General features: G+C 38.8%; 1 protein-coding gene across 2 annotated transcripts in view; it reads left to right on the forward strand.

Annotated features, from left to right (window-relative positions):
• Positions 1–61: 61 nt before the first annotated feature.
• Positions 62–15975, forward strand: part of ZNF410 (zinc finger protein 410) — a 16948-nt gene continuing 1034 nt past the window's right edge. The window contains exons 1-10 of one of the 2 annotated variants that reach the window (XM_019615737.2): positions 62–403; positions 1112–1306; positions 2890–2959; positions 9171–9306; positions 9615–9848; positions 10155–10346; positions 11178–11337; positions 11684–11865; positions 14392–14481; positions 15532–15657. In XM_019615737.2, coding sequence (XP_019471282.1) covers positions 2930–2959; positions 9171–9306; positions 9615–9848; positions 10155–10346; positions 11178–11337; positions 11684–11865; positions 14392–14481; positions 15532–15657 — 1150 coding nt within the window. In that variant the 5' untranslated portion in view covers positions 62–403; positions 1112–1306; positions 2890–2929. The remainder of the gene's footprint in view (positions 404–1111; positions 1307–2889; positions 2960–9170; positions 9307–9614; positions 9849–10154; positions 10347–11177; positions 11338–11683; positions 11866–14391; positions 14482–15531; positions 15658–15975) is intronic. The other variant, XM_003206592.4, reaches the window with a different exon arrangement.

Raw genomic sequence — 15975 nt, forward strand, 5'->3', positions numbered from 1 at the left:
GGAACGCTTTTTGATTCTGTTAGGTGGTTTTATAATTGTGATAAATGGGAGGTGTGGCAGGAACTTCGGTTTGTTCGCCCCTCATTAGTATCAAAGCTCCTTTTTTGGTAGTTAGGAATTATACATTCCTGTTTTACCTCATAGTCCAAAGAAGGAACATCGTATGACTGTCTGTGAAATAGCATCTGAAGAGAACTTACCTCACAAATCCCTATACCTGTCTATGTCCAATTAGAAATTTGTCACCACCACCATTTGGACGTGTTAGAGAACAAGCAGAGGTTTCCTAGTGATGGGGTGCATGTATTGCCTGTCATCAAACGTTTGGATAATCCCCACGTGGGATTCAGCCTCTGTCTCTTGCATGCTGATGTGGTTTTCAATCAGTTCCATACACTTCCAGGTAAACAATTAAGATTCTCAATGAAAATTAGATGTTACAAGAAAAGCTGTTAGAGTGGGTCCAGAGGGCCACTAAGATGATCAGAGGGCTGGAGCTCTCCTCTCCTATGAGGAAGTTTGAGGGAACTGGGCTTGTTTAGCTTGGAGAAGAGAAGGTTCTGGGGAGACCTCATCGCAGCCTTCCAGGACTTGAAGGGAGCATATGAACAGGAGGGGGAGTGGCTGTTTACAAGGTTGGATAGTGATAGGACAAGGGGGAATGGTTTTAAACTGAGGCAGGTGAGGCTTAGGTTAGATATTAGGAGGAAGTTTTTCACTCAGAGGGTGGCACTGGAACAGGTTGCCCAAGGAGGTTTTGGATGCCCCATCTCTGTAGCCACTCAAGGCCAGGCCAGATGCGGCTCTGGGCAGCCTGGTCTAGCGGTTGGCATCCCTGCACACAGCAGGGAGTTGAAACTAGATGATCATTGTGGTCCTTTTCCCAGGCCATCCTATGAAAGCATGGAAAATAGCTACTGAAAATCAATTTCAGATGTTAAGATGTTATTTTGGTGGTTCAAGAACAATTGAAATGCAGGAACCTCTATGGGCTCTCATATAGTTCAAAGTACATTCTGCAGTTACATGCAATATCTGCTGACCTTTTCTTGCTCATGCTTTTTGTTTGTTCATTTCCATCTCTTTATGTTCCTTTTTTTAATTGTTTTAGGTTAAACCAAATATTTGCGCAACGCAGCTTCGTGCAGGAGGACCATCACTTTGTTTTATACTTCAGAAAATATGAGAATAAGCAGAGTGGTGTTCTCTCTGAATTAAAAGTACATATCTGTGCCTTGCTGAGGACAGCTGCAGGAATCAAACGCTTGAATCAATGTTATCGGATGAGTTAGAATCCAAACCAGAGGTGAGTTTGGTTCCCAGAGAAATCCACAGACAACACTTAGGAAAAGTTCAGAGATTACTGAGTTTGCTGCTTAGATATTAATTTTTTTTTTTCCTTTAGCGATACTTTCATGTTTTAGTGTATGATAAAAGATTGAAGAAAACTGCAGGCTTTTTCCCCTTCCTCTCAGGTTTAAGCCAATACTCTTGCCTCTTCTCAGGTTACATTTTTTCTTTCAGTATAATAATGTTCTTTCTGTTAAAAGAATAAAATAAATTGCTGTACTGACTACTTTTCCTCAAACCAAATTGATTTTACTTGGCTTTAAGGAGTGTGAATTTTTTTTTTTTTTACATGAGCCAGTTGCATTTTAAACATGCTCACACGTCCAGTAAGGAGTTAGCAGGAGCAGTGGATGATGGTACCCAAGGGTTCCCAGTTGCTCAGCATGAGGCTGCTTGACTATCCCCAGGCAATAACGTGTATGTGCTGTGCACGTGCAGCTGACAGTAGATTAATACATGCACATCTAAGATATCTTTAAGAGATAAACAGAAACAGTGTGAATGATGCAAAAAGCCACATTATTTCTTGCAGGGTAGTAAGGCTTAAAGTTTGTAAGCAGAACATAGCTATACCCACAGTCATCTTACATACATACTCACATTCACAGATGTCTTTAGTCTCTACTAGATCTAGACTCCTTCTTGTACCTGTACCAGACCCGCAGCTTTTTAGCCAATTTCCACTAGGAGCTTGGGTCTTTCCAGACTCTGGCTTTTTCCCATTCACATGTCTGCTAATAAGCAGAACATTTACTTGCAGGAGAAGTATTCAAGAATAGTGTTTATTTAGTAGAGAGAGGGGAATTTGAGGGGTTAACCTGTGACTAGGACCTCTAGTCTCTCTTTCTCCCTTCTCCATGGTTCTTTCTCCATTCACCTGGCTTCATTTCCCCATTGATCTTCCCCCAAGATATTGCATTGTAAGTTTTACACATCTTCCCATCTCTGTTGCATCCTATGCTTTTGATCTTTCCCATGATACCTGTATAATCAGTGAATATAAAGATGTTATAATTATGAAATAAACGAGAGAGTTTGGCTAAGCAGGTTATAATAACAAAAAGAGAATAGATAGAATGCTTACCCCATCCTAAGCTTGCTGCAAAACTCCAGAGGAGGGATCTCCAGAAGAGATCCTTCCCTCTGGCAGTCAGCTCTTAAATAGGTCTAGGAGAGGTGCAGCCAGGCTCCACCCCTTCCGGCAGCACAGGTGAATTACCTTCATCTGTGCTCCCTTGGCTGACTCATTGCTTGCCTCAGGTGGTCAATCAGAGGTTCAGGCCGTGATTCAGCATTTCCTATACACTGCCCATTTAGGTAAGAGTAACAAAGACACTGTATCAGGTTCTGTAGTTTGCTTGATACAAGTCTGTGGTTTGTTACCTTTAGCACAGTACTATCAATGCATTGTTTACTATTTCCTGTTCCTTTCCCTTATCTTGCTAGCTGATCTTTCAGGCAGAAAGCTGTCTTTGCATTTCCTCACTTAAAAGCACAGAGGACTATACCACTTTCTCTCTTTCTTTTCATCATTCTTAGCCTTATCTATGGTCACGGAACAGGCAACTTAGAACTGTTAATGAAGTACACTTTGGGAGAGCTCACAGGTGTAAGTAGACTTGTTTTTGCTGAGCCTTCTCTCATTTTTTTTCCAGTTCGCTTATGCTGTAGCAGATATCTTAAACCAGTGTCTTAAAGGGAATTATGGTTATATGCTGGTAGCTTAGCACAGCCCTGGTAATATGGTAAGGTATTTATAGCTTAACAAAGCCCTTCTAATCACACAATTCAGGAAGGGTAGCTGCAAGTTCACAAGAACTGTGAGTAGTCTCAGCTTGGCTGCAAGGAGTTCTTTTCCCTTTTCTTTTGATTTTTGCATAAACTGCTTATGAATTTTCTCTAGGTTCTGGAATGGTAAGGTAGAGGAGATTTTGTGACCTCAGTCCTTTGAGGGAGAGGATTCCCATAGATTATTTCTGACAAACAAGGGCCAGGATACTTGGAATGCTTGTTCCCTTACTACTCAAATGAGCTGTGAGTGGGCCTCATTTTCCTTGCTTAAAGTCTTTGTTAAATAGGCATGTTTGCATAATAGTCCTGTTTTCCCATAGCAGGGTTGTACTTTCTTTCCAGCAAAAGCAGAACATAGTAAGCCATTCTCCAGTAAGAACTGACCACTTACATGAATGCTGTGGCTGTAGAGCACGTTTTTTCATAGATACTGTCTTTTAAATTGTGTTCTTCTGTCTTGATCAAGGCTGTTTTGTATTACAAACTGGAATTTGTTTGTACTGTATATTATCCTCCTATACACACCTTTTTTCTGATTCTGATTGTGAAAGCTGAGTGTTAAGTTAGTGAGTGTCCTTTAAAGAAAAACAGGTAGATAATCTTTCACAAATATTAGTTCCAGTACTTCTGAAAGTCCATCATGATTTTGTATTTGCTAATGAACCGTGGCACCCTAATTCTCATAGCTACAGATATTCTTTCATATACTCTTACCATGTGAGAGAGGTATTCATTAAGAATTGACTATTTATGCACAAATAACATCTGTATTAATATTCATCAAGATACTACAGATGGATTGCATAAGCTTCATATGTTCTGTATTTTCTCTCTCTAAAAAAGCAAACATTTAGTACTTGAACAGGGACAGATCCTCCCTTGATAAGATATCACAGAGCTGCTTGGAGAGCTTATAAGGCTCTAAGGCATATACCTTTTCATTTGCATTCCCTGCTCCTAAAGTTGTATTGCTTGCATTCTTCAGGGAACTGATAAGATCTGCATTTTGCACGTTGTAAGCCTTCAGAGTGAATCATTAAAATTGCAAATATTTCCAGCCACCTCTATCACACTGGCCCACTGCAGAGTGCTTTCTGTTGTCTGGTGAGCTTTACCACAGTTAACCAAGCAAACTACAACTCTGGTCTGTAAGTTTACATGGCTGTTGAATCTTTCCTCCTCAGCACCTCACAAGGAGAGATTCTTGTGAATTAATTCCCTGGACATTGTGTGGTAGGAAAGTACTTAGTTCCTAGCTGATCAGCCTCCTACTGTGTACCCCCCTTTTACCGGAGGGGGAAAGATGGCAAGGAAATGTTATTTTGACCTTTTGATTTTGTAGCAGTTCACTGGTTAAATTTAGAACAGAAACAGTATCGATTAAAATATAGTCCATGCTGCTCTGGGAGTTAGTCTAGCCCTGCAGTGGGAGGACAGACTGGAACATTTGCACTAGAACAACCTTCCTCTCCTTTCCTCCCCCAGCTCCTCCACTCACTGCCCCAACAAAGCAGCTGTGTCTTAGCATTTGAATCATCTGATAAAAGGGGTCTGTTTATGGGACACAAACTTCAAGCTGATCCATACCAGATAGCCATTTGTTTCTTTAATGTATATGCTTTTTTCAGCAATGTCTAGGAGAGAATCCCAGTTCCTGAAATATTTTTTTCTTCTCTTGGGTCAAGGACATTATTCAAGTCTTCTTGGTGACACAAGCATTGTGTAGTGCTTGGGGTGATGAGATACTGGTATCATCCTGTCCTACTATTTCTCACTGAATAGCAGGGATGAGGATTATTTAAAGAGCCAATAAATATTTTACATTTTTAGTACCTACTCTGTCTATGTTACTTAAAGGATTTTCAGAGTTCAGTGGTATTTCAGCCAAGGGAAAAGTGAGTATATTTGAGAGAATAGTAAAGCAGAGCCAAAAGAAATTGTTCATAGGAAGCTGTAGTTGAACTTTGCTCATTCCTATCCCCCCCTTCTAGTGCTAATAGACTCTCTCCATACAGTTCATATGTGGCCCATAACCCTGAATCTCTTAAGTTTAGAATGTCTTTTTGCAGTAAATATAAAAATACAAATATAAAATTCCAAATGATGTTTTCTTGCGCTTTCTTTTTTTAGCTATAGAGCAAAGCCATCTTACATCTCTTTTCTTTTTCCTTTTATGACTTGGCAATATTCTGTGCGCTCATGTCATAAAGAGCCCTGTGGCTTTGCTTGCAAACCAGCTCTTTGGGCATATTTACAGTGATCAGTCTCCCTCTTTTCATCAATATTTTATATCCACCACTTCAGGAGTACTCAGAACCCATCTGTATCCAGTTTGTTATGTCAGGTATTGCAGACTTACAAGATCTGATGAACTCTAGCACCCAGGAGATTCCTCCCCTCCTGGACCTTCATATAAGAGACCAATGGACTATTTCTGGGTCCAGCCAGAAGTGAGGCTAAACCTGAATTGCAAATGAATGCAAACCCCATGAATGCATGAACAGTACCAATATGTACGATATAAACACGATATGACACGAGTAGAAGGACTGTACTTTACAGGCACCCACAAACAGCATTCCCATGGAACAGGAAAACCACCAATCTGCTATTCACCAGGAAATTAGGCTTGAAATTTGCTAACATCTCATAAACATCCTAATTTGGTGGACACACATACTCACACATTCATGGATCTGTCCAGTCTCTATCAGACCTTGAGTCCTTCCAGCATCTGTATCCAACCTTTGGTAGTTTTTTTTTTTCCCCAATCTGGCCTCTGGCCAGAATTTTCAGCTTCTAAATCGTGATTTTTCTCCACGGGCTAGTTTGACTTGAATTTTACTTGATGAGCACACTTGGAAACTGTTTAGGAGCATTTGAGAAGACAGGATGGGCCACAGCCCTGACCTACAGCCTGCTAATTGGTCAGCTCCTTTTATCCTCATCCATTCCTGTTTTCACGGTTATTCCTCCCCTATTTAACTTGATCTTCATCCCCCTCACCATGATCTTTCCCTATTCCCACAGGGCTGCTTAGGACATTGTAATAATAAATTTTACTCAGTATTACAATTCCTGTCGTGTCCTATGAGAAGCTTATTCTTTTCTGTTAGGCCTGTTCTGGAAACCCTTGATGATATTTTCCTTCCTCTTACAAAGTTTCTGGTTGAATTTTTCCAAGGTCACACCTAAGTTGTTCACATCCATCCCATCCATCATTGTCCCAGGAGTTCTGATCTTTGTTATTCTCTCATCTGCAGTTTTTTTCTGTGTATTTGTGTATGTTATTTATTATCACTTCTGGTCCTTGTTTGTTTTTTTTTATGTTGGATAGCCAATTACCAGATATTCCTACAGTTTCCTGTTTGCTGTCAGCTGTAAAATCAAAATGTAGTGTTTGTAATGACCTTTTCCCCCTGATATTCCAAGTTGCGGTAGTCACAACACTATTTAATGATTTTTAACAGGAAGGAAGATTTCTGAAAGTAGCTAGCTGTTAAGAGCTAACTTAGACATTAAAATTTGTATTTTCCCTTAATTGTTTACAGGGCCAGGAAAGGTATGTTTGATATATTTTAAGTTTTTGTGATTTATTTTTTTTAATTGTGCACTTTAATAATGAGAGATTTATATTCTTGTATTTTCTTCAGTTTCTTTTGGCCCATAATTGTCCTTACTAGTTTGTTATTACTTCACAAGGAAAATTAAAATAATCTTTTCTGGGTATCTATTTTGTGGCTGCTGCATTCTGCTTTTCCCTAGTGGCTTAGTGTTGTAGGAGAGTGGAGACTTTGGAGCAAAGCTTGTCTATTGTAGGAGGAAAAGTTGTATTTAAGACCATCTGTACAGAAACAGAAGAGTTCATAAAAATACACACTTCGTAATGGAGTGGGCTGCAATAGAGATCAAGGCTAACTTTGACTGAATGATAGCCCCATAAATTTGAACTATTTTGTTGCTCAGACTTCAGTCCCGTTTCTTGTTGCTTTGTCACTCATCTTCCATCTCTTTTTCCTTCCACTGTGTGTTTATTGGTCTTAAACTAGAATGCAAATCCTTTGGGGTGGCAACTTCTTATTGCCTATATCATTTTTGAAAGTATAGACATCATTCTTTCTTCTGGCTAAGGAGTGCATTGTTCTGTAATATAGCCAACAAGAGAAGAAAAAAAAAACCACTAATCTTTTGAACTCCAATTTGGCTCTTGACCTAGTTCAAGTGGCACACTGGTATTAAAGTGGGTTTAAGACTGCGCTTACCTTTGCACTTGTCAATGAGAGCTGGCTGCTGCTCAGGTAGGCATGCTGGGGAACGCCCAGCCTAGGCAGGGCAAGACTGGCATTCTGTGCTGTAGCACCTGAACGCAGCAGGTACAGGGAGATGCTGGTAACAGGATCCATCAATAATTTTAACTAAGGCAGTGTGAACCATGTCTGGTGCCATCCAAGTGGTCTGGTTAGGAACAGCAGCAGATGGGGCTGAAGTCACTGCTGTAGTAGAGGTTCAACATCCATTCAAGAGACGAGACCAGAAACAGAACTGAAGATAGATAGAACTACAGCTTGGGAAGAGAAAAAGGTCCCAGGCTGAGCTTAAATAGGTCTCTGGGGAGTGGGTGTGAGTGAGCCTCCAGGTGAGACCACTCAGAGCAATTAATGCCTCACAATTCTGTCATAAGTCTCAATTAGAGGTAAAACTGAGGAAGCATCAGCATTGCCAGTATTTTCATGAGAGGATATATGCATAAAGGGATCAAAGCCCAAATGATTAGCTACTTTCTTGTTCTTTGTAGCTTCTTTGATTTAAGGTACTCGGTTCTGTTGTAGGACAGGCTTAAAAGGCTGGTATCTGTCACAGAAATTGTTTGGATTTGGGTGCTAGTGGTTCTGAAATTTAAATGTTAAGACAGTCACAAAATAAATGTGTAGAATAAGGATTAAGTAATGAGTGACTGTGAGTTTTGTTGTCGTTTCAAGTGGATCATGATTAAGTGAGAGGTGCATGCTGTTCTTTTTTTACTTGCTTTCTTTTGACACTGATGAGCCATCACGCTGCACAGATAACTCCATCTGGGCTCTACATGAATACATAAAGTTTAATAAGGAGACAGGATGGACTGTGAGAGTGGTTAAGCATGGGTTTTGGCCAGGCAAATGAATTGACCGACTTATGACTTGACTACTTACATGTAGTGGGCCTCTTTTGTGTCCATCTTTTTCCATATTCCTGTATTTGTTCTGCTCTAATCCTCCATGAACCCCTCCTCTTGCTGCCTTTGGCCTTTTTCTTGGACAGTGTTCTGTGTCATCTCCCAGATGTCTTGTCAAGTCTGGGAATGCATCCTAGAATAAGTCCCTTTCACACAACAGTCCCTCTTACTTTGCATAATTTCTTCTGCTGAATTCCCTTACTGGGTGGGTTTTGCACTAAAGACGATGGCTGTAATTGTTCACCTTTGATGGTTTTAGAGGTAGCTGATTCGGACAGATGAGACTCCGGGCGCACCTCCCCCGTTTCATCTCAATCTTGTTCCTCTGAGCCCTGCCTGCCAACTTCAGATAGCCATTAGCTAGATATTTTCCACTCTGTCTCTTGCTTTTTTTAATTTAAAAGGCCAACTTGTCAAGTGCTTAAATATAATATAAAAAACCAACAACTATTTCAAAGATTGATCATGGAGAACACTTACTTAGAAGGTGATAGTGCAGTAAAGTATCAAGTTCTAAAAGATGCATTAAAGAAAATATGAAATAGCCTGATTAACCTTCAGTATATTCTGCAATTATCCAGAACTTGTTTTTTATTGTTTGTAAAAGAAATGAGACTTTTGTAGATATTTTAGAAGTGACAAATATAAATGATATGTTCTTTGTCATTAATGTAAACTGAAGAGCTTGCAGTCACTTTAATAGTAATAAATTATCTTTTTTGTCTCTTACGAAAGACAGGCAGGGGGGATTCCTACAATTAAGTAGGATTAATGTTTTATGCTACTCTCCATCTAATCTTCAATTTCTTTTTTCCAGCTGCTGGTTCAGTTTGTTCAGAATACTTCTATTCCACTAGCTCAAGGGCTGGTGGAATCAGAGCCGAAAGACATCACCTGTCTTTCTCTCCTTCCTGTTACTGAGACCTCAGAATGCAACAGACTCATGTTACCAGGTAAAATCTATGCAGTGGATCTTTGTGAGCATGCTTCTTACAAAGCTGTCTTAACTACTCCTCTGTGGTGCATCATCCCTGCCTCTTGCAGCTAATGCATTCCAGTGATGGAGGAACAAGTTCAGAAGAATGACTGAAACTTTTCTCATTTAACAGTGGAGTCTGACTAGTTAGAAATATCCTTTCTTCCCAGTCTCTCTCAAGTTTTGTTTGTTTGTTTGTTTTCCTAGAAAAATAACTTCATAGGTATCTTTTCATCATAGTATTTTTATACTTCTTTTTGTTTTCTGTTTTATTTACTTCACCAGATGATGAAAGAGATCTCACTTCTCCAAGTCACACTAATTCTTCCAAAGATGTTTCTTCATCTGCTGTGTTGAGGAGCCTCCAGGTAAATGTGGGCCCTGATGGAGAGGAAACAAGGGTACAGAATGTACAGAAACCATCTGAACTTCTGTCATCTCCAGAGACTTCCAGTTTATTGCAAGACCTGCAGCCCAGTGACAGCACCTCATTTATTCTTCTCAACCTAACAAGAGCAGGTAATTCTCCTTCTGTTTGCCATCTGGCTGGGTATGTCTCAGACAACAGAATGCAGGAGATGCATAGTACATCTCTGCCCCTGCTGCTTAAGAAAGGGAAAGGTCACAAAATTTACTGGACATTGTCGGATATTCCAGCAGCATTTAATCATCAACAGCTTTCTACAGTGCAGAGGTCAGTGAAGACGTTTTCAATGCAGCAATTACACCTATGCAATGAATGCTAGCTTCTGGGAAGGAAAATAAATTTCCCTCTTCCATTTATCACATTATCCTTCTATTTGATGAAGTTGTCTTCTTTTCTAGGGCTGGGCTCTCCAGCAGAGCACTTGGTGTTTGTTCAAGATGAAGCAGAAGATTCTGGGAATGACTTTCTCTCTCACGATAGCACAGACAGCAGTACTCCATGGTTCCTGCGAGTGCAAGAATTGGCCCATGACAGTTTAATTGCTGCAACTCGAGCACAGCTCGCTAAGAATGCCAAAGCAAGCAATAATGGTAGGATATCTCCTGATTCTGTCTCAGAGGTTGAATATTCCATACAAGACTCTTAGTTTCATATTGTTTATTCCTCTCTCTTTCACTCTTTCTCGCTGTTAAGCTATTCTGTGCGTCCTCAAATTAGCAGTAACAGAGAGTTACACAGAACAATCATGTAACTTTTCTGTAATATAAATAGCCTCCTCAGTTTTTCTCAGAGAATGAACTTCAGTGAAGCCAGCAGTGACCTTGCAGTCCCTGTGTTTTCTGGTACATTCAAAAAGTATCTTTCTGACTACAGCTGGTTTTCTTTTAACCTTCATTTTCTTTTTCAGGTGTATTTTTAATACATATCGTAACTTATCCTTTTTTCTTTCCAGCTGCTCTAGGTTTTGAGATGATCTATCTATTTAGACACATTTTTGTGACAATTATTTTAATTAATAATTGCAAAGAAATGCAGTATCCCTTTTTAGCTAGAGTGTTTTTAAAAATAGTCACGCTGACTGCTGCTTAAAATTGGATGGTTGTTATTGGTACAGAGACTGTTTTTACAGTTTTTGGTGCACTGGTTTTCTATCCTTCTTGTGATAAGCCTCATCTGGTAGCAGGATGTATGATACGAATAGTTTGCTGGCAGTAGTCTATGATCCTGGAGAGGATTGTGAACCCGTGTCAGATCCTTCCTATGGGCTGGGTAGCAGCATTAGGACATAGTAAACAATTAGTAGCCTGCCACACATCTACTTTACAGTCCTGTATCATGTTTTATGCTGGTTTTACCTATTAGATTTGATGCATTTTAGTAATCTGCATCTTTTTAAGATTTTGCTGGGCTTTTTATTCCAGGTGAAAATGTTCATCTTTGCTCAGGAGATGGGCAACCGAAAGACTCAAGCCCCATTCCTCACTTATCTCGTGTGGAAAGGAAGTTGAAGTGCACAGTTGAAGGCTGCGATCGGACATTTGTGTGGCCAGCTCACTTCAAATATCATCTGAAAACACATCGGTGAGCAGAATAAAGCCAGACGTTGTCATGACTTAAAAAAAAGATGCTCTGTAGTTGGGAAAGCATTGCGTTACCTTTCGATGTCAGCAAGCTGTGGAAACCTGGTATGACTCCTAGAAATTGTAGGCCTGCTGCTTGCTTCAGATGGTCAGTTATGTTGAAACATTTTGGCCAGACAGGTTATTTTTGAAGTTTCTTATTAATGTTGGATTTAGAATATTGCTATTTTAGCATGTCTTCAATAAAGATGTTTTTTATTTTTATTTCAACAACTGAAAAAGTTGAGCGTTGATGAAAAATACATTGAAGAAGATGGTAATGAAAGAGCTATTTTATTGCTTTGCAGGAATGATCGTTCCTTCACCTGCCCAGCAGAAGGCTGTGGAAAAAGCTTTTATGTCTTGCAGAGGCTGAAGGTGCACATGAGAACTCACAATGGTGAAAAACCCTTTGTTTGTACAGAGCTGGGTTGCGGGAAACAATTCACAACAGCTGGAAATCTGAAGAACCACCTACGAATTCACACTGGTGTGTTTTAGACTTCATCTATTTGTGGTCTGAAGAAGTGGGGTCATAAGTGAGGAATAAAGCACTGCCTCCTCCATCATCAAACTCTTGAAAATATTATGCTTGTACATCTCTGGCCATTTTTAATGTCCCTTTTCTTTTCATACGAATAATAAGTGAATACCTCTGCTGTAATTATTTTCATAAATAAGTTATTTTAAATTCCTGAAAAGCACAATAGCTTAGATGTTTCTTCAGTGTGAGTCCTGGTAGACAGTTGTAGCTATACTGACATTTGGCTGAATCTGCCTACCTTATGCTGCTTGTAAATGACTATGTATGAGAGATTTAGGGAAGTGAGGAGTACAGTGGAATGAGTATCAAATATCAGCAAAATCTGATAGAAAAAGGCATTAGTTGAAGAAAGCATTTTGGCATGCAAACTGCTCTATTTGTAGTAATGCTAATTCGGGATGTTGCCATATATTGGATCCTATGTACTCTTAACTAATGCACAATTTTTTATATTAAATAAAAGAAGAACCTTTATTTCACAGTGCTGTATTTTATACATGGTTTGTTTATGCTGTTTCATGTGCAGAGTTCTGCCTTGTCAGTATTTTTAGAAGTTTTGCCAGCCAAAGTCTTGACAATGTATAGAGTGCTTTATAAGCATTTATCCTAGAATGGTGTTTGAAGAGCTGCAGAAGTTCCTTCTGAAATGATCAGCAGTTTTAATCTAAGTTAGCAAAGTTGTTAGTGAATATTTTGGGAGCTTTGCTTGTTTGTTTTTTAAGCCTCAGGGTTAAGGCATCACTGAAACAAATGGCCCAATCCAAGCCTCCCAGAATGTTTTTGGAGATTCCCTGTTGGCCTGAGAAGGTAGTGTTGCATTACAGCTGGTTAACATTTCAAAATAAACTTGAAAACTGGGAGAGCACAACAGCCTCTCTTGTAAAATGAAATTCCAAATGACGTGGGCTGCTAGCAGCTGTACGTGCTTTCTGCCTTAAACACTACCTTCTGCTAGGTACTTTGTAAAACACACATGGGAAAAAGTTGCTATTTTAAAGATATTTGCAGTCTAACTAGAAAACATGGTTTGAGAGCAGATGGTTGGGATGTAGTTAAAAGTGATATATGCCAAAAATAAAATTTTGAATGTGCAGTAACAGTAACAATAGTTTGTACAGGTGGATTTTTTTTGTCTGTGTGTTTTAAGCTCCTAGCCAAAGCATAAACAAAGTAAATAGGCCCAGGTTACTCATGTTCAATCTTCTACAATAGTGTTCTGCAGCCAACAGAGTAGTAGCTTCTGGAAGAGTAAAAGATGTCTTTCTAAAATGCATTTTGATAATGTGTGAGTAGATCAAGTAGATCAGATCTAAGTTATAAACTGCAGATGTACAAATACATCTAAGGTTTCTTCTAGATGGAATTTTATGCTGGTTTTGTTTTTTGTTTTTTTTTGTCAGTGGTAGTTTTTCTTTTTTTCCGAGTGTTAAGTGGTTATAACAAGAGAGAATTTCCAAATAGTGCTTGGGAATCTGCTACTTGTTTCAGTTCTGTAACACCAACTGATCTGCTAATTGCTACAGCAGATATGAAGCTGAGAAATGAACTGTAGAGAGAGGACTTTGAAAGGCAAAATCACAGTAGAAACAACTTAAAAAATAAGTTTGCTCTCAAAGAGCTATATACATGTTAGATAAAATAACTTCAAAATAACTGAAGTAGCTTGCATAATCTATGAAGTTGTTACTCTGACAGTAGTATAGAAAAAGGCTTGAAATTGTACTGTTAAGCATGGCGTGTTGAGATCTTTAGTGGGATGTTGTAGGCAACAGTTAGCTTTGATTTTACTTAAGGCATTAAAAAGGAGTTTAGAACAGATTAATTACATTACAGTGCACTAATACAGTCATCTCCCAGTTTGTCATCATGTAGGCGAATGCAACAATAGCTCTGGAGATATATACAAATAGCAACTTTCTGTCTATGAGAACAAATTGTGCCTTGAATTACTGTTCTTTTGTGGATAAATATAAATGACTGACACATCTCTGTCAGGTTTTTGCCAAGGCCAGCCTGATCTGAAATAAAGTATAGAATCTGATATGAAGAAAAATACAGCTAATGGCATTTTTGGCACTGAGAGGCAGAAAGGCAATAAGGGAGTTACTGAAGCATGAAGATAGTTCGTAAGACCTGCATATAAATGCTATATCATATTCCAGAAACTGTTGTATTACTCTTTTGGTATTTATGCAGTTGGAAGATCTCTTTAGAAACAGAGCATCCTTTCTTGACTGTCAGTTAATGATGATCTAAGAATATTTAAGAAGAGAATTTGAATGTTTCCTCTTGAAAGCTGATAACGAGGATGCTTTAGAAGATTTAGGAAGCATAGGTGTTATTTTTTTGACCTTGGTTACATGTATGGCCATAAAGGAGAATGAGGTAGAGATCTTTAGGCAGTTCTCAGTGACTTGGACAATCAAATCAAGTTGTGATCCCAAACTATAAAAACTTACTTTTCCCTTTCAGGGGAAAAACCCTTTCTGTGTGAAGCACAGGGATGTGGTCGCTCCTTTGCTGAGTACTCCAGCCTTCGAAAACATTTAGTTGTCCACTCAGGTAAGAGGCTTCATCTGATGCGATTCATGTGATTTAACTGAGAAAAGAACTTTTTTGCAGATTTTTATTTGACTTCCTTAAGAAAAATGCTCTGTTTTCTACAGAATTTTTGGATGTGCTTTTTGACAGTTTTCTTTGTGGTACTTGTGGCTGCATAGTTTAATTTATTATTATTTTTTTTTCCTAAAATAAATGTTTCTAAATTCAAACTACATTTTTAAAATCTATTTTTTAAGTGTTTTTAAGATGTCATGAAGCTGAATATCTTTCATAGCTGCCATTTTCTTATTTTAGAAAGAGAATCTAGCACAGCTTTACATTAATCAAAACCATTCAGTCTCTCATGAGTGAATTTCTGCCAGGCTTTTTTTTTTTTTTGTAATACCACATACTTGTTATCTAATGCTACAAAGCATTAGATGGATATTTTGTGCGTATTTCAAAGCTTCTGTTTTCTGTTTTGATCCATCTATCTTAAATATCTTCAGCACAGTATAAATATGGCTATGTTTGAAGAAGGGACTATCTTAGTTCTCCATGCTTTTTATAACATCTGTCTTCCTGGTTTGTGACTTCTGAGCTCTCTCTTATTGATATCATACTTGGTTGTAGATGGGAGGAATGATAGACTCTTTTGTCTGTCCTCTGTGGAAATCCTTTTACAGTGACACTATCTTTCAGTATCTACTCAGTCATGTTAACCAGATCCTGCACTTCTATTGTATGATCAGAGGCTCACCTCTGATTTCTTGTTTTTGGTCAGTTTGTACTCTAGGTTATGAGATTCTGAGTAAGAGAGTTCAAATAACTCTCCTCCTATATATCAGACTTTATTTTACTCTTCAGGACTGAGTTTTCCAACAGCTGGCAACGTTGGTATCTAAAATTCATATGTTCTGGAAGCTTACTGCTCTATAGGAAACTATTTCTCACTCTTTTTTTTTTTTCACTGATATTTAGCACAAAGGGTATCAACAGCCATTTCGAAAGAGTGGTATTTGATAGTTCGTTTAATGAGATCTTTATTCCCAATTCTCCTTTTTCTCCCAGGAGTGAAGCCCCATCAGTGCCAAATTTGTGGGAAGACATTTTCCCAGAGTGGTAGCAGAAATGTGCATATGAGGAAACACCACTCCCGAATTGGAACAGGTAGCAGCAGAGAGCAAGAACAACCAGGTAAGGAGGGGAAAAGTGCACAAACGAAGTGAGTGGTCAAAGAGAAGGGGAGGAACCACAAGACAGTAAGGAATAAAAGACTGTTCCTCTTGGTGTCGAGAATGGATTGCTCACTCTCTCCTTTTCTAGGATAGAAGACAAAGTTATTTCTGTATTGTGGTTGAGACAGATTGTTTTAAAAATTAAGATGAATCTCTTTTTTTTTTCTTTTTTTACATTAATGTTGTTCCATTTGTTATATATTTTTGCTGTAAGAAGCCTTGCATAAATTATTTCAAGAAAAAGGCAAACCTGCCTGAGATCCTGACATACTAAGGT

This window comes from Meleagris gallopavo, chromosome 5, assembly GCF_000146605.3.
Source record: "Meleagris gallopavo isolate NT-WF06-2002-E0010 breed Aviagen turkey brand Nicholas breeding stock chromosome 5, Turkey_5.1, whole genome shotgun sequence".
NCBI lineage: Eukaryota > Metazoa > Chordata > Aves > Galliformes > Phasianidae > Meleagris > Meleagris gallopavo.